At 38.9% G+C, this 25,240-nt stretch overlaps 1 protein-coding gene across 2 annotated transcripts in view; it reads left to right on the top strand.

The window, feature by feature from the left end:
• tmtc1 (transmembrane O-mannosyltransferase targeting cadherins 1) overlaps positions 1-25,240 on the top strand; it is a 40,736-nt gene that overhangs the window by 10,818 nt on the left and 4,678 nt on the right. Inside the window, exons 6-16 of one of the 2 annotated variants that reach the window (XM_062065613.1) lie at positions 860-897; positions 4,196-4,385; positions 4,860-4,981; positions 5,452-5,619; positions 7,320-7,433; positions 9,964-10,107; positions 12,097-12,205; positions 14,224-14,326; positions 14,433-14,568; positions 21,845-21,989; positions 22,163-22,300. In XM_062065613.1, the coding sequence (XP_061921597.1) occupies positions 860-897; positions 4,196-4,385; positions 4,860-4,981; positions 5,452-5,619; positions 7,320-7,433; positions 9,964-10,107; positions 12,097-12,205; positions 14,224-14,326; positions 14,433-14,568; positions 21,845-21,989; positions 22,163-22,300 (1,407 nt within the window). Of the gene's footprint in view, positions 1-793; positions 898-4,195; positions 4,386-4,859; positions 4,982-5,451; positions 5,620-7,319; positions 7,434-9,963; positions 10,108-12,096; positions 12,206-14,223; positions 14,327-14,432; positions 14,569-21,844; positions 21,990-22,162; positions 22,301-25,240 lie in introns of both variants that reach the window. The other variant, XM_062065612.1, reaches the window with a different exon arrangement.

Below are 25,240 nucleotides of genomic sequence, written 5' to 3' on the forward strand. Positions count from 1 at the left end.
AACCTCCTGGGGGCTGAGCCCCCCCCCCTGTTTTTCAAACATAGTGACGCCCCTGGCTCAGATGGTAGAGTGGATGTCCAGCAACTTGTGGGTTTCTGGTTCGAATCCAACTTCCACCATCCTAGTCATGGCCATTGTGTCCTTGGGCAAGACACTTCACCCACCTTCTTCCCAGTGCTGCTCACACTGCTGTATGAATGTGAATGAATGTTTAGTAGTGGTCGGAGAGACCGTAGGCGCAAATTGTCAGCCATGTTTCAGTCTACCTCAGGGCAGCTATGGTTACAAATGTAGCTTACCACCATCATGTGTAAATGAGGAGCGAATGAATCGAGTATTCTACTGAAAATTGATTAATCAAGTATTGGGATAAAACATATTTTTGCTTGGTTAAAGATCAATTATAATAATAATAGAAAATATAGAAATTAAGACAATTCAATTAATACGACTTATTGGTGTCTTTTTTTATTTTTATTTAATTTAAATAACATGTTGTTTAGAGGTTTAAATAAGGTAGAAATAAGACAAATAATATTTTTAAGACTTTGAGCTTTTGCAGTGTTTAAACTAAAATTAAAACAACTACTGTTGTGAAGCACATTAGACACCATTGGTACTTAATATTTTATCCATCAACCAAATGTGAAACACACTTCCTTGTTCTATAAATCGTTTGCTAGAAATTACAAGCTACTGGTTAGTGAGCTAAAAAGGTTTTTATTTTTAATCTCTTTCATTCACAGGCGTATCATTCTTCCAGACTGCACAAATGTTTGTTATCCTCTTTCAGGTGGTGGCTGTTATATCAGTCCGTCTGTGGTTAATGGGAAGTTCCATGCCTTTTTTCTCTGAACAGGACAATCCTGCCTCCGTTGCTCCTCACTTGCTAACCAGGTCAGCAATACATGCACATACAGTACCTATTCAGAGGTATTACACACTTGTTAATGCACACTGCAGTTACATTGATTATTGTATAGCTCCACATGTAATTGCAGTGAACATTGTCTTCCTTACTCATTATACTTTGTTCATACAAATGGTCTGTTTGTATAATAATATTATCTGACAAAGCACTTTGTATTACTGATGTTATGTGTACTATCTAAGTTGTGTGTTTGCCGTATTAAGTTGAGTTGTTGTTCAACTTTTAACAGTTTCAGCTCATTGTGTAGCTTAGGGGGATGGATTTTCACAACTCTCTAAAGTTTGAATGAGTTCAGTGAGTAAGCATGGCGACTGTCAAATGAGGGTGGACTCGGATAACTAAAACTTTTATGGATGTCTTCAAACCCAGTGTCTTGGCGTCATTCAAGTCAAGCAATGGGGGTGCCACAAATGCCACAAACATTCCTCAAAAATGTATTTTTTAAAGACCATGTCCTTTAACCTCTGAACTTGCTTGGCCTTTGACAGACAAGTTCAGCTCAAGGTGTCGTACAAAATGTAAATCTTTGAAATGTATCTCATTTGCATGAACCTGAATGCAGTCTGACTCATCTGAGCCAATTCCCCAAATAAGTTATTTACTCTTATTTCAGCCATCATATAAATGAAAGCGTGTGTGAAGGCAATAGAGAGAGAGACTACTATGCTGCCTAGTTTCAATGACTGAGTGAGGGAGTAAGTGATGGGCGGAGAGTTGCAAAAGAGAGTGAAATCGGCTTAGAAGGGGATGTGAGACCACAATTATTGGTGTTGATTTCATACAAGCGGATCCTTACACATGGTCAATGATACCATCTTAATCCTTGATGATGGTTGCGACAGTTAACCGTACAGTGTCCGACAAAGGCAAACGCGCAAACATAAAAAAAAAGTTAAAAGTACCAATGATTGTCACACACACACACACTAGGTGTGGTGAGAAGAAAAAAAACTTAATGAAAAACACGCTAGAGGAAAACCACATAAACGCTTCAGAATCAAAAACAAATGCACAAGAAAAAATATTCTAAATGCCAGAAAACACCAAAACACATGCATGAAGAGAAATACTGCAATTCTGAATTCTTGGAACAGAATGGTTAACCTGGTTACCAGGCCCCCCCAACACATTCACATGGTCAGTGAGGCGCAGACATTCGGTGATTGCCTTTATGATATCATTGAGAATGACGTCAACTTTAGTGGCATGTACACTGCGGCACTACACTGGTGTTGCATATTTGACGGTGCTGTACACAAGTGCACAGGTACTTGTTTGGAGTGTTGGAGTGCTAGTACCCTAGGACGATCCGACTAAGCTTCCCAACAGGTTGTTTCGCGAGAGTTTGGCACGTAAAGCATCTATGTGATGTTTGTACATAAGCTGTTGGTCGAGCTTCACTCCTTCTAGGTATGTGGGGGATGGATTATGTGGAAGTAGGGTCACATCAAGTGGTAACGAATAGTTGTCAACCAGTTTCCCTGTTGTTCAAATGGAAAGATGGTGACCATGGTCTTGGCCAGACACAGATTGAGTCTCCACATTCGTAGGTATTCCGCCAATAGGGCCATGAGTGTTTCCTCCACTTTTTGACAGCTTTTGTGTGAGTAGAGAGCAATACACGGTCCTCAGCATAAGCAAACTGGTGGAACTCGGTTTTAGGGATGTCACTAATGTAGATGTTAAATAGCAGAGGCGAGAGGCATGTTACCTGTGGCACGCCATTTCTTAGACGTCGAGGACGGCTACATTGTCCGTCGCTGGTCTTCAGCACAAAGGTCCGATTTGCCAATATGTTTGTCAAGAAACTTACCATTTCTTGGGCACGGATCTTCTGTAGCAGCTTTAATGTTGGACTTTAATGCCAGGCTTTGATGTCAGACGGTGTCGTAGGCTGGAGTGAGGTCAACCAGGATCACTCCAGGATTGTTCCCCTTCTCAAAGCTGTCCTCAATGATAGGTGGTGCAATATCCGCGTCGAAAGCCAGCTTGTTTTTCAGGCAGCTGGCGGTCAACCACAGGGTCGAGTCTGGCCAGAAGGAGCCGTTCGAGGATCTTATATGGGACGCACAGCAGTGAAATAGCCTTAAATTACCCTTACAGCCAGTCTGCGCAGAGAAAACATGGCCTACCGCCTTACCCAGCAAGCTGCAATGAATGAAAGACACCCCCTAAACCAGCTAGTTGCCGAGTCACAACTCCTCGGGGCCCAGAGTCCCTTCACTACTCTAATTTTAACATCTTAGGAGCGTGGAGTAGCAGCTGGGAAGAAACTACAAGACCAAGTCAGTTCACGGTCCTCCCAAACACCTTAGCCCCACCTAGCTCTGAACTTCCTTGGAAGGACTGGATGAAGCTTAACAGCCTCCGTACTGGGGTGGACTAGTTTAACAGCAATATGTTTCGATGGGGCCTTGCCAAAACACCAACATGTCTGCGGACCAGAACCTCAAACTGCAGACCAAATAATATATCACCGTTCCGTCCATGGACCTCGGGATGGACGCGTGGATCTCACAGCACTTGACGATAAAACAGTCTGATGGCTGCAGCACATGATGTAACAACATGACCTCCGTTGTCTCATACGCAAAAAGAACACATTTGCAACATGTGCAGTGTGCACATGCATGCAATGCATACCCTAACTGTACAATCGCATGTGCATGGTTGCATGTATTTTTTTGTAATGCAAAATAATTTAGATGTTCATTGTTTGTGTGTGAGGTGCACATGTAAACGTTGCATGAAAGAATGCAATGAAGACCATACAGTATATCAGTGGGATATTTAAACCTTAATCAATAAGTGTGATCAGTATATGTAAATTATCACTGTGTTCATAACTAGTTGGCATGTAGAGACTGTGTGTTTATTTTAGCAAGACTAAACATCACATTACTACTGAAGGAAATGATAACAATGCCGCCCAGCTCTGACCTGTAGGAGGCCACGGGTAAGACCCAGGACACGTTGGGAAGACTATGTCTACCAGCTGGCCTGGGAACGCCTCGGGATCCCCCGGGAGGAGCTGGACGAAGTGGCTGGGGAGAGGGAAATCTGGGCTTCTCTGCTTAGGCTGCTGCCCCCGCAACCCGACTTCGGTTAAGCGGAAGAAAATATATGGATGGATGGATAACAATGCTGATGCCCAGTTAGCATTGAGTGTGTCTGTTCCTGTATAATGTTATTTTCTTCTCTTCTTGCCTTTTGTTATATTTTTGCTTAACAATTCCCTTGTTTTCTATGTAAATTTCTCCTCAGAATTCTGACATACTCTTACCTGTTGTACTTCAACACCTGGCTATTGCTGGCTCCCATTGTGCTGTGCTATGATTGGCAAGTGGGTAGCATCCCTCTTGTTGAATCGCTGTGTGACATTCGCAACGTGGCCTCTGTTCTACTGGCTGTGGTGATGTTTGCCCTCTGCCTGAACTGTATCAGGTCACTGCAGGTAAATGCACTTTAAAACATTTTAAAACCTTTTTTTAAACATATGTTTTTTCTAAGTTGTGTGGGCATGTTTGTGCATGAACAGGTCAAGTCAGTTTTATTGTGCCAATCATGAGCTGAAAATATTTCACAGCTTTAGCCATTTAGCAGGTCTAGAAAAACGTTCCCCAAACAGTACATTAAAACCAAGTAAAGCAGACAAAAGAAATAACTTCTAGTGATGGAGACAAGGAAAAACTCCCTTCAAGGAATTTAACGCTCACTGACTTGTGTCTCACTACTTACTATTATATTTGTTTAGTCAATACAAACCATATCGAACTGACCATCCTAGCATAGCTAATTAAAACAGTTTGGTGGACAGCAAATCGTACTAATTTAATAAAATCGTATCTGGATTTTCTATGTTTATTTTTCATCTGAATTTTTCCCTGTTGTCTCTCACCTCTATATTCTCTCTCGCCACATTTTCCAGAGACAAAAGAGCAAAGAGGTGTTGGTGGGGATATTGTTTTTGGTGTTTCCTTTCATTCCTGCGACTAACCTTTTCTTCAGAGTGGGATTTGTTGTGGCCGAGAGAGTTCTTTACATGCCCAGGTGAGAATTTCCTGGCAAATTTTCAGACCGCTAACCTTCAAACTGAAAAATCATATCACAGAAAGAAAACACGTAATGCCCGTTTTGGGCCTTAGGGGTGGACAAGGGTTAAGTAAAGTGCTAACTACTACAGCAGTCACTTGATAGCAGACCTTTAAGAATTGTCACTCTGGCCATGCTATCATTCTGGTGTTACTTATTGGCCTAAATCTGGGACTTTGGGTACTACATTTTTTTACATTTTGTGTGTCATGTGCTGGTATGGCAATAAAGTTCTTGGAATCCTTTAATAATAAAAGTAGGTTAAACCATGTTGAAATTGTCAGTTGAAGAGTCTTGAGCAAAAAGTATGATCTTAAAGATGAACAGAAACATTTAATAGAAATTACATAACAGAATGATTCTATGAATTCACTGACACTTTTCTCCTCTTCTGCCATACATTTCCTCCTTTGAATATCCACCTACAGTATGGGTTACTGTATCCTGGTGGTTCATGGCCTCAGTCGTCTTAGTTCATTGGTAGGTCGTTCGGGCACAGCTTTCGTTAGCGCCTCAATGCTGCTGCTGCTCCTGCTCTTCTCCTGGAAGACTTTTCAGCAGAACCAAGTCTGGCTCTCCCGGGAGGCTCTCTTCAGGTTGGTGTGTATAAGTCTTGTCTTTTCATTTTCAATTTCCATTTTGCATTTTGCAGCCATGTCCACTGGAGAGTAAATTCTTAGCTGTTGGAGTCCGGGAAGCAGTTTCTCTTTTTTCTAATGCAAAGGAACATCTTGCAACTGATGCGTCGCATGTATGTTTTTCTGTTACAAGCTTGATTTTGGTATCTCTCTGCATGGCTGTAGTCTACAATCTCTGGAAGGTGCCTGGCTCCCTATTTTCTTAATGATGCTTCCGGTTGTAGAATTTGATTTTTAATCTTCTTTACTCTCCTCACTGTCATCAACTGAGTTGCCAATGTGATCAGGTTCTCAAATGCGGTTTAAAGTCAAGGAACCGTTCTTTGTTAGTCAGTTAAAAGTATGCACTAATCATGGGATTAGAGGTCCACTCTACACATTTTATCATTGGCTTATCCCCTAGACCTAGAGTTTGTCTTTCTTCGACCATCTGGTGCAGACATCTTTCGGATATTTCTTATATGCAGTAGGAGCCATCATCACTGGCTTGTTGTTATACCTCTTTGTGATCGCCAACTAGGGTCTTCTCTTGACTACAATCAATGACGCTCTCTCCCTTCTTTTTTTAGTTGTTTGTCTTTGTCATTAGGCAACTGACATGGCTTGGGACACGTTTTTTTGTTTCTAGAAGGGCCCTTGGCTGGCGGTTTATCCATGAGCTTAAATGATGTGAAGTCGCTGTCTGAGTACCAGCCAGTTTCAGCCAATTTCCTACTTTTGATCAGAAAATATATCCTTCCCCTGATATATTTCAAAGTCCACCATCAGACTATTTGGAGAAGCAAGGACAAATATTGTTAAGCTTGTAGGGTATGGATTGCCTGGGACAAATTGTCTGATGGGACAGGGGCCCATAAAAGGGATAATTTTCTGATCAATGCAGACTTTTTCTGGTTTTGTCAGGCTAAGGCATCCTAGCCTTATGTCGCAACCACAAATCATCGTAATTAGGGGTGTGATAATACGCCCATGAGAGGAGACAATAGTTTAACATTATTTTTTACTTGTAAGCTATGGTGGACTGGGACAAAAATCAGAGGTGGGGGTGCACTTTGGATTACTGTTTTAAATTTCGTAAAAAAGGCTAAAAACAGTACCAGAACCTAAAGATAAAGTGTGTTCATTGTTGTTTTATTATTAGTTTGTATTAGTATGTACATTTCTGCATGTTCTTGTTATTATATGTTGTGGTCTAATAAAAAAAAAACATGCCACAAGGACCCTTGGGCTGCACTTTGGACTCTCCTGCTATTAGCACTCTTCATCAGGGTTGAGTGCGTGACGTGACATCCTCAGCGAGCAAACACAACTCTTTTCTACTATTTAGATTGTTAGCTTCCTTTCTTGCGAGAACATTATGGTAATTACAAAGATAAGGGGCGTGTCATTGTTGTTGGAACCAACTAATACCAAAAGTCATTTTAAATGCCATCTTGATCCAATGTGGGAGAGGGTGGAGGTAGGCTGTGCGTCCTCTAAACAAGTTGTTTACAAGAAAACAGGTTTTAAATCTAACCTTGCAATGTTTCTTTTATGGCTATGTTTGTGCTCTACTGTGACTTTAGTGTCACAAACTTGGCTAATAAAGTTAAATAAAAAGTTTAATAAACTTTTTTTGTACCATTTTGTAATTGTTTTTTTCATCTTTCTTGTTTCAGTTCTGGCATCCGCACTCTTCCTCACAATGCCAAAGTTCATTATAACTACGCTAACTTCCTGAAGGACAACAGTCAGTACCAAGAAGCCATTTACCACTACACCATTGCACTCAGGTCAGAGTCTGTCCCTTTTTCACTCTATGACCAACAATGTTTAGTCAGTATTGCAAAAATTATATAAAGATAAGAGCTATATCCTTACTTTTGTCCTGTGGTTGGCTTGCACCAGAGGCAATTGCTGTAAGACACCAAGGGAAGCTCAGCTTCCCCTAAAATGTAAATATAAAAGTGGTCAAATATGTACTTTTGTGTTTACTTTTCATTGATTAAATGTGTGCCAGAATATATTCAACATTTGTTCAGAATTCGCTACTTTCATGACAGCTGACGCGACTTTCTTCTCATTCATTCTCATCACTGCATTAAACTGCGTTGAAGCCGAGCATCCATTGACTTCAATGTCTGAGCCTAGAGTGAGTTGTTCTACTGCAGCCAAAGTAGACAATATTTGGCTAAATGCTCAACTTTGTCCGTCCACTGACGCAGAGCGTCTCTGGAAGTGAATGAGAAGTGGACTCAGTCTCAGCTGGCCTGGACACTGAGCTGAGCTTCCGCGCGATGATTGGATGACCTGTATGACGCTGAATCCCTTTTTAATTGAGAATAAAATGATCGAATCAGCGATCTTGAAATATAAACAACTGCCATAGTTTTATTCAATTTTAATATCGTTGTTCCGCGTTGTGGTGAAGAAGGAGCTGAGCCGGAAGGCAAAGTTCTCAATTTACCGGTCGATCTACGTTCCCATCCTCACCTATGGTCATGAGCTTTGGGTTATGACCGAAAGGACAAGATCACGGGTACAAGCGGCCGAAATGAGTTTCCTCTGCCAGGTGGCGGGGCTCTCCCTTAGAGATGGGGTAAAAAGTTATGTCATCCGGAGGAGCTCAAAGTAAAGCCGCTGCTCCTCCACATCGAGAGGAGCCAGATGAGGTGGTTCGGGCATCTGGTCAGGATGCTACCCTAACGCCTCCCTAGGGAGGTGTTAAGGGCACATCCGACCGATAGGAGGGCACGGGGAAGAACCAGGACACGTTGGGAAGACTGTCTCACGGCTGGCCTGGGAACGCCTCGGGTTCCCCCGGGAAGAGCTGGATGAAGTGGCTGGGGAGAGGGAAGTCTGAGCTTCTCTGCTTAGACTGCTACCCCTGCGACCCGACCTCGGATAAGCGAAGGAAAATGGATGGATGCATGGATGTTCCGCGTTGATATCGAGAATTTTACAATCCATCTTTATATCCTTTATCTATTATTGGAGACTGTACTTGTGTTTAGAGAGTAGCTGAAAATTAGCTTTTCATACTTGAAAGACCAGCAGCCGCCACTGGCTTGCACATTGGGAGGGGCAAGCGAGGGAGAGACAGGCTAAAAACTGAAACCACTACACTGCTTAGTTATCACTGTAGATTTCATGCGAACAGTTCCTTTCAAATGTTTACGTATACAGTGTTTATCCTTGAAGATGACAGTCAAACAGTTAGCTTAGACCTATGTGGGTCAATATTGGCCTGCATTTATCTACTTTCTAAACATTTTTGGCTTTCCCTGTACTAAACACTTCGCCATCAGAAGAGTATGCCTTATCCTTTGGGGACATAATGAGGGGCAAACAATTAAATAAAAAGAACAAAGAGAGACTGATATAGCAAAACATTGAGCGATTGAGACTGTTCCTCAGTGTAGATAACGCGCTACTAGGTATTCTTTGGTTGTTTGTACGTAACTAGAGTAGATTTTTTTTCCTGTGTTGTAGAGTTTTTGTCCTGTGTTGTGGAGGTTCAATAATTTATGGGAGTGCGCTAAAACCACGAAACGCAGTAAGGTGAAACTTATTAGGTCTAACTGGTTGTATATTTATGTACACATTCAAAAAGGTCCATTCACAATTTAAAGGTTGTGCTCACACTCGGCAGGCCGTGCTTTGCCCACACACTGACTCTGATTTGTTAACTCGTATGAGGGCTCTGAAGTCCTGGGGTGGTGGGCATAATTCCCACATTCGGCATGATTGAAATTGCATTGAGTGATTGCAACATAATACACACACTCAACAACATACCTAAAGACCTACCAACAATATTAAGAAGAAAAAACAATGTTGGAGGGTTTGTTGGTTTGTCCATATAATTATTGCAGGCTACCTCATGGTTCTCGGAGAATGACAAACCCAAACATTATGGTACCCTTATGATTCTGAGGCGTGGACTGGTCTTTGAAGCCAGCAAGACCCAAACTATGATTTATTGTCTGAGCCCCTTTATTTAGAATTTGTAGATCCTTATCAACATTTACTGATACCCATCGTGGTAATTGATATGTGTGTTTTTATTGTAAATCTTCTAATTTGTGTCTGTTCTCCTGAGTGTGTCAAAGTAAGGAAAGGTTTGCCTAAACAATAAATGTATTGGTTCTGTAAGACTTTTGGACAGTATTCCACGTCATAGATTCTTCATTTATATACAGGCTCAGAACATTTTCTCATAGGCTATTTTTAATAGATATACAATGTATTTTATGTGATCCCTAAAAGGATTTCCCTATTCCATCCCCCAATAGCTTCAATTATTTGTATCTTCATTTTCAGGTTGTACCCCCGACATGCCAGTGCGATGAACAATCTTGGCACTCTGACACACACTCCAGAGGAAGCAGAGCGCTACTACAGGAAAGCATTGGACACCAACCCACAGCATAATCGAGCACTCTTTAATCTGGGAAACCTCCTCAAGTAAATCAAACACAAGACACACACATCTGAACAGTGTTTCCCAATCTTCATTGAGCCTAGGCGCATATTTTACGTTATATATACTGTATATGTGTGTCGTGCCGGACGTGGTAGAAGTCTTACAAGTATAAAAAGGAAATTATCCCCTTATGTAATGTAAAATGTTAATGTACAAACAATAAAAGCCTTTTAGCAAAAATAATGATTTGACACCTGATCAGTAACACTAGCGACGTGGCAGTCTGGCAGTGTCAGTTGCACTAAAGAGCAGGACAAAAGTATTCGAACAAGGCTGAAGTCTTACTGCATCGAGTGGGAATGTATCTGAAGGGTATACTTCTTCTCATGTTGGTCCGACTCCAAATTTTAGGGACCCTTTTACATTCTTAAAGAGGTTCCGCTCTTTTCTATTGTTATTTTTATACCTAACAAAACATATAGAGTAAATATATTATAATAATGATTTTTATATCTGGTACATGAATAAATTAAAAGGTAAATTATTTGTATTTACCTCTTAAAGAACACTGCATTATAACAAGTGGTGTGCAATTATCGCAATAATTGCAAATAATTAATTACAGTCATATATAATGCTTTGTTTTTGAATTTTGTTAATGTAATTTTTAATCTCTGTAACGTTACTGTCTGTATGCCTGCGAGTTGCCTTGCGCTCCTCTTGTGCTTAACTGAGAGCAACAATACTACTGCCACATGGCAAAAAGATACAGTGCAACCTCAATTTATGAACGTAATTGGTTCGTGAGCTGGGTTTGTAAATCGAAAAGTTTGTATGTTGAAGCATGTTGCGGTCTTCTGTATGCGCTGCTCTGTCAACATGCGCACAAAAAAATAAGTCCCTTTGGTGCCCTCAACAAAGGATGAGAAATCACAAAAATCCTTAACCTAAATAACCATGTTGCTACAATAATAAGCATTTAAAAAAGTAAAATCCAATTACATTAACATTGGCAAAAGAGAAGCTGATGAGAAAGGAGCAGACAGACCGAGGTAGAGAAAGGAGGGATCGGGGGTGAGGGGCTGTGTGTTTGTGTGCGTGTCCTTTGGAAGAGGCGCCACTGAACGAGAGGCAGCTCTTCTCCTCCGCTGTGAAATAGGTCTGCTTTGGCATTTTCTCCAGCCCGCTTTGTCGAGTCTTCTATACTTGTGAGCGTCATGAATGTACTCCTCGCAAATAGTCTTTTCCCTCCTTCTTTCCACACTGGTCTTTTATCTTTTTGGGATTTACATTGAGTTAGCAAAATGGAAAAATCTTGTCAAAAGGCGAAAAAGCACAGAAAAGGCACACACACTGAAGCGCTAAGAAGTGACTAGTAGTGTACTGTACTGCGCAGCAAGTGAGGTGGAGGGCTCTGCCTTTCCAAAAATACTGCGCCCTGCTTTGTGCCTGCAGGCGGGACACAAAATGAATAAATGACTAAATGAAGCGTTCCTATAAAGAGACATGGTTGGCACACAAATGCATCCTTGGTTCTATCTAAAAGTTTATAAATCGAAAAGTTCGCAAATAGAGGGGTTCGTCATTCGAGGTGTCAAGACACTTGGCCGATGATGTTAGCGACTTTTAAATAGTGGGAATAGGATGAATTTTATTCAACAGGTAGTGTAAAATTAACCAAAACAAAGCTTGCAAAAATATTACTTCATGTTAGAAAACGTCTTTAAGTCTTTAAAAACAATAGATAACATTTTAAACCACTTTTTCAGATATTTGGTTATTTATCTTTATAACAATGTAATTAATTTACCGGTAAATACAAAATATCTCAAGTTGAGGGTTTTTCTCAGCATTTTTAGGTAAGATTAAGAAAGAGATAAATTAATTAGTTACAGATCATAATTTATTAGTTGTTTTTTTAATGCTTGACAGCACAAACAAAGCATGTCCTTAACATCTGAAGAGGTAAACCATCATCCATCAGGCTTTAAGGTGTTAATGAACATAACTGTGAGGATTTTCTGATCCAGGTCACAAGGGAAGGAGAAGGAGGCAGAGACACTTCTGAAGGACTCAATTAGCTTCGGTCCACATTTTGCCGATGCTTATTCCAGTCTTGCGTCACTCTATGCTGACCAGGTAAAAAACCTTTAAATTTGGGTTAAGGTGGACTTTCATTTTATTTCGGATTTGGAAACAATATTTTCAATGAGAAAAAATTTAAAACATAACATTTTTGTAACTGCATCAAATTTTGGTAAACATTCTACTGTACTAAACTTACGGAGAAAATGTTTGAAAATTGGACTTTACACTCTAAATAAGTCGTATACACACAGGGAATAATGTACTAAAAGCCGACCAATAACAGCCTTTATGGTACGCGTTGCTGCGACCCAGGGTAAATATTTTTTAAGGTGTGCGTCAAGTTACGCAGGAGGGTTTGGAGGTGGAGGAGCCAGCAGACTTTGGCGCCTTGACACAGGAGCATAATCCAGACTTTACGCTGCTGAACTTTAGTGTTATTGTAAGCGTAGGTTAAGGCTGACGGTAACCTGTTATAGTTTGCCAGTAAACCTTCAAAAAACAGCGTCTCTTTCGGGATGTTACAGACTTAACACATAACATGGACTCTACCTATTAGCTGAAAGCAACTTTCCCTTTTGCACTACACAATGTACATTGCTTTTAATGGCTCATTTTTGGTGTAATTGATCAAATAGGTACATTGGACATGATATCGGATGTCACCAGATGCGTATTTATGCCAATAGTTGGCCAAGCCAATCAATCAATGCATACATTGATGGAAAGTCTAATCGTAACATTTGATGATGCACAGATTGAAATGCCAAACATAGACAAACATGCTATGTTAGCTTACCCTGTTGCAGCGCCTTAGTCTCCACTTTTCTGCAGTGGTTGGTTGCCTTCGCAAGGCCCTTTCTTAATAAAAACTGTCAGGAAATAAAAAGCAAATAGGGCAAAAATAGTTTCATAGTTAGAGCATTTCTCCTAATTCTTTTTAGATGAGACACTTTTAGGTTTGTCTGAAAAAGCACAGGAAAAAAAGCATTTCTCACAATCTTCCCACTTTTAGTTCTTTAAAGCTGGACACTCAAGTTTCTGTTAGTGGAACTGCACTTTTTTCTGGAATTTTTCCAATCGTTCAATCATATGAGAGACAAGACGACAGATGTATTATTTTATTTGATGCCTTTTAACTTGTAAATAAAAGTCCGCTTATAATAGAGGTCCTCTGATCTGCCCATAAATCCCTTTCAAAAAAACAACAACATCTAAATAGCGCCATCAATACGCCATTCACATTTTGGGACTTGGATATTAACCAAATATTTTTATAATAAGCGCTAATGCAGATGAACTATTTTTAGCGCCGCAGTGATCAGAGAAAGCTAACAGCTTGTGCTGCTGTATTGACGTCAACGGCTGGTGAACTGCTTTCATATCTCGGAGTTCGTGAAAGTTTATTTTAGATAATAAATAATGCCTCTCACCTGAATAGTAGAATGATGAAGACATAATCCAAGGAGTTGGTCGACATTGGCATCCAATTCAGACCCAGAATTGCGAGAATGACACAATTACCGGTAGACGCTTGGTTCCACCCCGCTTTTTTCTTCGCAAGGATTAAATCTAAATGGGAAGATATCAACATCCTATCAGTCGGCATCCCAGTAACAGCAGACATTGTACAGTAAATTATGTTTTTTGGCTCTAATGAAGTCTGCAGTGAGTAATCAGTAATGTTGTCAAAGGAAAAAGCAAACGTCGTGATGCGTTTTTTAAATTAATGCACTGCCGTATACTTAAAATGATCAAAATACATAAATATTAAAAGTGTTTATGAGCCTGTTACTACATTACATATACTGTATGTATACTTACAGTGTGTATATACAACCTTAATGGAGGTGTTTGGATGTTTTATAGGCAGAATAGAGCTACTCCCATTGGCTTCATTGTAAGCGGCCTTTTGCTCGCATTCATTTTTTGATTTAGAACGCATAAAAAAAAGAACATAAGTATTGTGAATGATGGGCAAAATTCCAAAAAAAAGTCCAGTTCCTCTTTAAATGCCTTACTTTTGACAGCTTTCAGTTTTATTCTTAATTCATATTTGCATTCTCCCGCAGAAGCGCTTTGCTGAAGCCAATGAAATGTATTTGAAAGGTACAGAGAATTGTCCGGACAGCTCCGATCTCCATAATAACTATGGAGTGTTTCTGGTGGATACTGGTAAGTTGACTAGTATTGTTTTATCTAGACATGAAAGTATTTTTTTTGGCATGCTGTAATACTTAAAAAAATATTTGATATTATTTTGATATTGTATTTTCCACAGGAAAAGAGGAACTGGCAGTTGCTCATTATCAACAAGCCATTCAACTCAAACCAGTTCATTATGTTGCCATGGTGAACCTTGGCCGCCTTCTCCGCTCCTCCAATAAGAACAAAGAAGCAGAGTCTTGGTATAAGAGGTAGTAACATTGTAGATTTCGGTGTCTGCTGTATTGAAGTATTAGTCAGAAGTTTATATACAGTGACTCACAAAAATGGTTACACCTCTCACAAATCTGTAATTATTGTGTTATATCTTCTCATGGGACACCATTGAAGAAATTATACTTTGATACAATGTAAAGTAGTCAGTGTACAGCTTGTATAACAGTGAAAATGTATTTTTTCCTCAACAAACAGCCATTAATTTCTAAGTTGTTGGCAACAAAAGTGTGTATACAACTCAGGGAAATGTCCAAATTTGGCCTGACGTGCCACCATTTTGTCGGGCTACCCTTTTATATTTTTTAACATTTCCTTAACTCTTTTGGGCATAGAGTGTACTGGAACCAGTGTTGGGTTAGTTACTGAAAACCAGTAAGTAACTCAGTTACTAACTCAGTTACTTACACCAAAAAGTAATGCGTAACTGTGAAAAGTAACTATTTAGTTACTTCTTTTTTTCCCCTTTTTTTTAAGGCTACCATTAATGCCCTTTTAGCCTTCATTTCAGTACTGTTATTGCACTGGAGAATAATACCATCTGTTGATCAACTTGACATGCATTTGCATCACTGAACTCAGAAAGCAATGTGGTCTACATGCAACACACAAACAATGTGGTCTACATACAGCACACAAAGACAAAGATATGTTTCAAAGGGCCACTTTATTTCAGGCCAGAAAAAATTGACAAAACTATTTTAAATATGAATAAATATAATGGCACTTTAACTTTAACTCTAAGTAGATAGGATCTTTGATCCAAGACACAACTTACATTTAACTAAAATGTTCTTTTCATTGTGCTCGACAAAAGAAAAGTATTGAGAATGTCTCCATGTTAAAAAACTCGACTTCTGGCTTCACCATGATGTCTTGTTAGTTGTTATGAGAGTAGCGTATGTGTGTGTGTGTGTGTATGTGTGGCCCTTTAAGTTATGACAACATGTGAGGTGAGTGACGTCAGTGAGTGAGTGGGCGAGAGAGGTGAGAGAGCGGCGACAGTGAGTGCGTGCAGGTGTTCTAGCTTGGTGGATGGCTGCGTCCAATAAAGTCACAAAGTTGCAACAAACCGCCGGTCTCGTCATTCACCCTCAGCTGTAAAGACCCTCTTCCGGGTTAAGTGAATGTTGTTAGCCCCGAAGTACGGCTCTGCGGGGAGGCGTGCTTTCCCCCACCCACAGAAAGCATGCCTCTTATTTTCCACCGGAGCGCTCCAATAAAACACACTCAGATCTTCTGTTTCTAGCCGATACTACATAAAAATAACGTAAAATAACGCAGTAACGCATCATGCAGTAACGGTAACTGAGTTACTGCATATAAAAAATAACGCGTTAGATTACTAGTTACCGCCGAAACTAACGGCGTTACAGTAACGCGTTACAGTAACGCGTTACTTAGTAACGCGTTACTTAGTAACGCGTTAGTCCCAACACTGACTAGAACTTATCATAATGTATCTACAATCCTCTTCCACTACTCTATAATGACATCACAGAGCTAGTGTATGTTGGAGACCTACCATGTGAGCATGCCCCACAAATGCTCAATAAGGTTTAGGTCTGGGGAGATGCTTGGCCAGTTTATTGCAAAGCAAAAGCAGTGGTTGTCTTGGAGGTTTGTGTGACTTCTTATCATGTTGGAATACTGCCCTGAGATCATGCTGTGTGCTTCAATATGTCACATTACATGTTGGCATTCATGTTTACCTTAATTGGCTGTAGCTCCCCAGTGTCACTCGTACAGCCCCAGAATAGGACCACCATGCTTGACTGTAGGCAACCACAGGACCCCTTTGTTCTCCTCATTTGGAAAAGCTTGACACTATCTGAACCAAATTAATTTATCTTGGTCTCATGGTTCCACAAACCCAGTGGTGCTCAACCTGCAATCTGTACCAAATGGATTATGTTTTTTTGCCCCTTTATTCATATGACACACACATACTTCGGCGGGTCTCCAGAGGGTCTCTACAGTATCAAGAGCCGATTGTTGGCCTCAAAAGGTTTGGGGACCTTAACCCACTTAGTCTGCTTGTCTTCAGTAAACTGTTAGTAGGCTTTCTTTTGCAACTATTTTAGAATAATTTTCATTCTGGAAGGACAGCCATAAAGACAATGTGCAGCGTATTAGCTGACCCCTGATGGCTTTGTGTTTAATTATTTTCAGGGGACAGTAAATGTGCACTGTTATATGAGCTGTACACTGACTACTTTGTGTCAAAGTGGTATTTCATCAGTGTTGTCCAATGAAACGATATATTTAAATAGTTGCACAAATGTGAGATACAGCAACTGATTAAAAAGATGGTGGTATACTGTATAACTCAGTAGTAACACACTACATTTACTCCATTATGTAACTCTTTGGATACATTTTACTTCTCAAAGTACTTTCAATGCAACATACTTTTTTCATTTATTTCAGTAATATTGTGTGTTTCACTCTGATTGCTACAGCAACTGATTAAAAAGATGGTGGTTTACTGTATAACTCGGTAGTAACACACTACATTTACTCCATTACGTAACTCTTTGGATACATTTTACTTCTCAAAGTACTTTTAATGCAACATACTTTTTTCATTTACTTTAGTAATATTGTGTGTTTCACTCTGATCGCTACATTTATTTATAGAGCTGTATTGATAGGTATTGCGGTTTCAATATGTTCACAATAATGCCGTGACGTGTAACGGTATGAAACGAAAACTTAGTGGGTGTAGATTTTTTTCTGGCACTTTTGCTTTGGCTGATCTGAAAAATAACTACAGTCTTCCAAAATTTTGGAAGATTCTCTCTCGGATTGCCAGCCCAGCTGATCGCCACTCACCAGTGTATGTTGCCACGACTCCTGTATTAGCGACAAAATAATTTGTATTAAAAATTATTTTTCAAATAAACTGTTCAAAGAGAACAAGTTAGTCCAAAGTGTCCGTCTTTTAATTAAAACGTCCCTTTTAGACCAGACCACGACACCGGGACTGTTACCCTAACAAACACACAAACAAACCCTGGCGAAAACATAACCTCTTTGATGTTCATCTCGAGTGTTCCAAGCCAAAACAGACTTTGTCAAGCCGCACGGCGCCAAGGGAAAAGATATTTGAACCCAGCAAGGCTAAACATCAATTTGTGAGGTATTTACATTATTAAAAGTTAAATCGTGAGTTAACTTTTTCTGAGAAACTGCATTTCCAAACTGATATAAAAACATGTGCACTGCAGAGGACACTGCTTCTCAGAAAGTAAAAGTTGAAAGACATTAAACTGAACAAACACTATGGTTTTACACTTAATGTCTACATCAGGGGTCACCAACGCTGTGCCCGCGGGCACCAGGTCGCCCGTAAGGACCAGATGAGTTGCCCGCGGGCCTGTTCTAAAAAAAAAAAAAAAAAATTTTTTTTTTTTAAATTTTTTTTTTTTTAAATTAAATCTACATAGAAAAAACACAAGATAAACTTTAAATCAGTGCATCAACCCAAACAACCTCCCTCCATGCACACTCATCCACACCCACTCACACAAAAGGGGTTATTTCTTTCTGCTACCAATATTCTGGTTCCCACAACATAGACAACACATCTGCAAGGGACAGAGTCCCTGAAGCACACATAATTGTATAGGCTGCTGGTCCACTAACATTTTCATTAATTACTATTTTTTATGTAATTATTTTTATATTGTTTTGCTTTCTTTTTTATCCAAGAAAATGTTTTATATTTATTATTTATCTTATTTTATTTTATTTTTTAAAAAAGGGCCTTATCTTCAACAGACCAGGTTGTCAATGAAATTAGATTTGTTTAAAGGGTTTTTAAAACCAGGTCCAGTCCAGATAATGTCCAAGTCGGACTCAGCAACACACACCTTCATTCATGTACACAGAAAACAATTAGGGAACACAACAGATTGCATATAATTTATAAACAAAATTACATTTTCAAAATAAGCATTTATGTACAGTCCAGATTATGTCCAGGTCACTCAAATTAGGGAACACAACAACAGATATCATATAATCTATAAACATAATTATACTTTCAAAATAAGCCTTTGAGGACTTCTCATCTTTTTTTTAATGTTTTTTGGCATCATTATCGTTTTCAACCATGTAACTTTCTAAAGTTAGAAAATACTGAATAAATGTTTTAAAGAGAGTAATACTAAGTGAATATCTGTTTTTGGCCTTAGAAATAAACATTTTAATTAAATTGACTAAATCATGATTGTCAATGAACTCTCCTAAAATAACAGAAACCACATTAAGCTTCATAAACAAACCAATCCTTAAACACATTTTTTCAACTTCCACCCAAAACAAAGACACAATATGACAATACCAAAACAAATGCAGGGTGGATTCAGACTCCTGACAACAAAATCGGCAATCATCTGACTCTGTCATATTCCATCATTTTAACATTTTCCCTGTGGGCAAGAAGTTTGAATTTGAAAATAATGATTTTGCACATCGATAGTAATTTTATAGATTAGTTTGAATATGGCATCCCATGGCAACGGGCAGTCAAAAAAAGTCCTCCCATTTTCCATATGTGTTGTATGGGGCAGCCTTCAAAGATTTCTTTATTAAATACAAATTATATATTTTTCTATTTATTTTAGTTCCTTTTTGCCAACTAGAATTTCTTATTAGAGGTTTACAAACTAATAATTTAGTAGTTCCATAATTAATTATTTGTTTCCATCTTTTCCCAATTACTCCAGTTAGTTGATAAAATGAAAAGCTTGAGCAAGCATCACCATACATAGTTCTAAATTCATCATACTTCAGCATTTTACCATTCTCATTGATAATATCATTGACAAAAATGATTCCTCTTTCAAACATATTTTTCCAAAAGAAAGGCTTTCCATCTATTACAATATTAGAGTTCATCCATATTATCTGCTGCAAAATATTGTCTCTTTTTTCTGGCACATAAAATTGAAAACACCACTATGAGTGGATTGTTTCCTTTATGAACCCCGCCATGTTTCCCAGCAGACTCTCTACATAAGAAAAATGGGAGGGGATCACTTGTAAAAAAGGATACAATTTCTTTTGATACAGTACATGTTTTTTGTCCAAAAGGACATTTGTGTACCACTCAATATTTAATTACATCTTTGGAACAATTGATGCTTTTAAAGACAGACACATAGCTTCAAGGTTGAGAAGTTTCAGGCCCCCATATTCATACTCTTTGTACAAAACCTTTCTTTTAATCTTTTCTGGTTTGCCGTTCCAGACAAAATCGAAGACCCTCCGCTCATAAATCTTAAAAAAGTTTTGTGATGGAGCTGGTAATGACAAAAACAAATAAATAAATTGAGGAATAATTAACGAGTTGGCAATAGACATTTTACCATACAAGGTTAGGGATTTCCCTTTCCATAATTGCATAATTTTGTCCAGCTTTCTTAGTCGATTATCATAATTTACTGAGCCTAGATCTTCCAGATTTTCTGGGACAACAACACCAAGTATGTTAACTGGTCCATCTGTCCACAAAACAGGCACTTTGCATTCCATTCGAAAGGACGTTCCCTTTAGGTTTCCGATCCTTAACATTTTACATTCATCATAATTAAGCTTAAGGCCAGATTGCTGTGAAAATATGTCCAAAAGATTAAGAAGGTTCCGCAAACAATGAGGAAAAATCTTATCTTTGTGAATCAGCCTTTTCTAACATGAACTTCATCAAGAACAAACACAGAACACGCCTCACTGATGCACATCTGCAAGACTCACTCAGAGTTGCAGTGTCAAGTTACACACCAGAGTACAACACACTAGTTAACAGCATGCAATGCCAGGCTTCTCACTAACTGACAAAGAAACAGATAACAGATTTGGTGTCCAGTTCAAAGTGTGACATGATTTAAAAATTTGAGAGTTTACTTTTGTATTTTACATGAGTTATTATTTGTACAAACATGGTGCAAAGTAATTCATGATTTGTTAAAAAATGTTAGTGGCTAGCTAGTTAAAATGGGATATTGTGATTTCACAAGACTGTCTTAGAAGTGACCATTTGAAAATGTTCAATTTGAAAAATGTGCACTTAGAGAAAATATAAAAATAAAGTGTTGCATATTGATATTTATCTGTTTCTATATATATTTATTGTGAGAAATCATTAAGATGATCAGTGTTTCCACAAAGATAAATATCATTAATTATTAATAATTACAGAGTTAAAGGTAAATTGAGCAAATTGGCTATTTCTGGCAATTTATTTAAGTGTGTATCAAACTGGTAGCCCTTCGCATTAATCAGTACCCAAGAAGTAGCTCTTGGTTTCAAAAAGGTTGGTGACCCCTGGTTTACATTGTCAATTTAAAGATACTCAACTATGAGTTTTTTTTTGTTTTTTTTTATATTTGCTTGTAACAGTGGATGTTCCTGCACTTATTTTGCACTTAAAAATACATGTTTTTAGAAATAAATATGATAAGAACATATGAGCATTTGGTCTGTGTTTAATTACAGTAAGTGTGTTTATACTAAACATTCTTGCCACTTCATTTTAAGTATTTTAGTTTTTTGGACATGTACTGCAATAATATTGTACTGTGGCCTTTATTTATATCATCATTATTATTTTTAGTATTAAACCAAAAGTACATATTTTAATTTGTTAAAGAGACTTCCTCCAGCAGGCAGTGTCACGTTTCACCAATCTATCTATCTATCTATCTATGTATCTATCTATCTATCTATCTATCTATCTATCTATCTATCACTATCTGTCTCTGACAAGCACATAAATGCAGAAACTACAGTTGTGCAATTGCTTTAAAAAAAACCATAGACTAAATAAATCTGAATGTACTCACTAGTACTTGAGAAGTTCTTTCACTGAATACTTTGTGACTTTGCTACTTCCTACTCCTTTTCCAACATGTTAAATTGTGAATCTGTAAACATGTTCAAAAATCGCACGTGTTGGTATTTGTTCTATTATTATTTTCTTTTATTTACCATTGTAGTTGTTGTTTTGTTTTGCTTTGGGTTTCTTTTTATTTTAATTTTAACATGTGGGAAATAAATATTTTAATACAATACTCTTACTTAAGTAAGGTAATTATTTGGATAACTACTGACATTTGAGTCACATTACAATAAAGGCACGGTATTCTTACTTGAGTGCAATTTTTGGCTACTCTACCCACCTCAGTGTATGGAGCATAGTAACAAAAGTTCAGCAAACCAGTAACCATAATCCTTGACCTCCGCTTGCAGGGCACTTGAAGTATCAACGAAAGTGGAGATCCTGGCACCACTTGGAGCACTGTACTACAACACCGGTCGCTATGATGAAGCCCTGCGGGTTTACAGAGAGGCTATTCGCTTACAGCCAGAGAACACCGACATTTGGCTGGCGCTGGTTAGCATACACACATACACAATCATCTCTTGTTCAAGGAAAGTTTAAGAGGAGGAAGTGAGAAACTAATAATTTAGATATTTGCCAATCTAAATATATCCACTTGAATGAATTTAAGGCTGCATGGTATACTGACAACCAAACGCATACTAATTTCCTGTGTGTCCAACCAGGCCCAGGTTTTAGCCACTGCTGGTCACACCAAAGAGGCAGAGAAAATGACCCGCAACATAATTTCCAGAGAGGACAGTTGCATCGAATGTTACCGCCTGCTGTCTTCCATGTACAGCAAGCATGGCAACCACACAGAGGTGAGTCCACTGTTGTAACGTTGTAAATCTTTTGTTTGTCTAGAATCTGTCTCTTACTTGAAGATGGCTTACATTTAGGCAGTTGCCATTGAAACTGAATCAGAATGTATTTTTCATACAGTACAATGCAATAAAATACATGCATATATTTAATTTTTAGAAAAAGTAACTGAATTACCAGTGATGAGATGAATATGATTTGTATTGCTATACTTGTATAATAATTAGTAGTCTTGTAATTTTGGTTAGAGAAGAATACCGGTAGATAAAATTCCACTCAAAATTATATTTACTTGAAAATGATGAACCAACAAAACAAAACAATTTAGATAGGTCAACTCAAACAGTATTACAAGTGTCTGCTATTTAGTAAAAGTGGACATCCATTGAAAGGTTGTACATTTTGCAAATACAGTAAAAAACCCATCATTTGCAGCGGTTACCTTCTCTGTCTATCCGCAAAAATCAAAGAGCAAATAATACGGCGATGAAAATATATTATTTTTCACACTTTGCTTGCTCATACCCCTTCAAACCTCCCTGTTAGCTTGACGTTGGCCATTTCTAATGTCGGATCAACATTTGCAAAAAAGTTGTAATTATTAGACTCTCTCTCTCTAGTTTACTTGTAACTGAAGCTAACAGCCACAGTCCAGTCTTTCAGCCACGTTTAAGTCCCCTGCTCAAATGGGATTGATTCTAGCTCCATGGCGAGTTGTAAGAGAACAATGTACACTGCTTGCCTGTGTTGTAATTACAGTAATGTCTTCCAATCATACTGTATATGTATTATTTTCACCTAGCTGCAAGTTTTAAAACCAAAATTTTAAGACTGACTGACTGTTGCTGTAGCACATAAGGGTTACTCCGACAACACATCATTACAGTCTATGTAATTGTGATCTTATGGTGTAATAAAAGCATTTAATGATTTATTTTGTACTGTTTTTATATAATTAACAACATAGGGCAGGGCTATTCAACTGGTGACCCAGGGGCCGAATCCAGCCTGATAATTAGACTAGACCAGTCCTTAGTAGAAATGAATATTTTTGCAAAAAATTCCTAGCACGCTTCTTTTGTATATAAGGAACTTGGACCAGTGTTAACTCAGTGGCACATCCTTCCATCCATTTTTACCGCCTTGCATTGACATTTTACCCTCTTAAAGGCCAGCGTCCACTACAGTGGAAGCTTTTATTTTGCATAACAGGGCTATTTTCTTTCTAAAATTTGTAATGCTGACAAAATAAATAGACCAAAGACAAGTGGCCACTACATAGTATGCTGGATTTCAAAAGAAGAAGAATAGCAAAGTAAAAAGTTTGGCCCCACTGTGCGTAACTTTCTGGAAACAATTTAGTTAAATATCCCTGACTTAGGGATGATTATAATATATTTTCTGCTGGAAAAAATGGCCTATGTTTTAGGCCTATGTTTTGAGAAAACATTTTTAAAAGTCGCCAATAAGCAGTGTTGGGACTGTAACGCCGTTATTTTGGGCGGTAACTAGTAGTCTAACGCGGTATTTTTTATATTCAGTAACTCAGTTACTGTTACTATATGATGCGTTACTGCGTTATTTTACGTTATTTTTTATGTAGTATCGGCTAGAAACAGAAGATCTGAGTGTGTTTTATTGGAGTGCTGCGGTGTCGTCCTTCTGTGTCACAAGGAAAATAAAAAAGGTGTGCTTTGTGTGGGTGGGGGCGCACAGACCGTAGTTGAGGAGCGCAGGGGAGACGTTCCTCCAGGGCCTACTGTATGTACTTCGGGGCTAACAACCTTCACTTTACCCGACAGTGGGTCGTTATAGCTCCAGACTCGAGGGTGAATGACGAGGCCGGTGGTTTGTTGCAACTTTGTGACTTTATTGGTGTCTTGCACGCTCCCTCACCTCTCTCGCCTACTCACTCACTGACGTCACTCACCTCACATGCTGTCATATCTTAAAGGGCCACACACACACACACACACACATACGCTACTCTCACATACTTGCCAACCCTCCCGTTTTTAGCGGGAGACTCCCTGTATTCAGCGCCTCTCCCGATAACCTCCCGGCAGAAATTTTCTCCCGACAAACTCCCGGTATTCAGCCGGAGCTGGTCCCCACTCAGGTCCGCATTGAACTGGAGGGGGCGTGGCCTCCAGCTCAATGCGAACCTGAGTGGGGACAGCCTGTTCTCACGTCCGCTTTCCCACAATATAAACAGCTTGCCTGCCCAATGACGTCATAACATCTACGGCTTTTAGAGAGTAGAGTGCACAACTGCGCACACAACAAGGAGACGAAGCAGAAGAACGAGGAAGTTACAGACATGGCGACGTCGTCGACGAGCAAGATGAAGAAATACGCTTGCAAGTTCCAAAACGAATGGAAACAAGAATTTCAGTTCATCCAGGACAGTTCGAAGGGGAAGGGGTATGTAATTATGTTGCCTGTACATTTAGTAGAACAGACTTCTCCATTGAAAATGGTGGCCGAGTCATGAACGGAGGAGAAGTTAAACAGGACAATGCTGCCATCTACTGGATAGCCCCCGGAGCACTGAAATTCAAGTATTTATTTTATTTATATGTATAATAAAATAAATATATATATATATATAGCTAGAATTCACTGAAAGTCAAGTATTTCATACATATATATATATATATATATATATATATATATTTTAACCACGCCCCCCGCCCCACCCCGATCACGCCCCCCACCTCCCGGTATCGGAGGTCTCAAGGTTGGCAAGTATGACTCTCATAACAACTAACAAGACATCATGGCGAAGCCAGAAGTCGAGTTTCTTAACATGGAGACATTCTCAATGCTTTTCTTTTGTCGAGCACAAAGAAAAGAACATTTTAGTTAAATGTAAGTTGTGTCTTGGATCAGAGATCCCATCTACTTAAAGTTAAAGTGCCAATGATTGTCACACACAC

This window comes from Entelurus aequoreus, linkage group LG12 (assembly GCF_033978785.1).
Source record: "Entelurus aequoreus isolate RoL-2023_Sb linkage group LG12, RoL_Eaeq_v1.1, whole genome shotgun sequence".
NCBI classification, from domain to species: Eukaryota; Metazoa; Chordata; class Actinopteri; order Syngnathiformes; family Syngnathidae; genus Entelurus; species Entelurus aequoreus.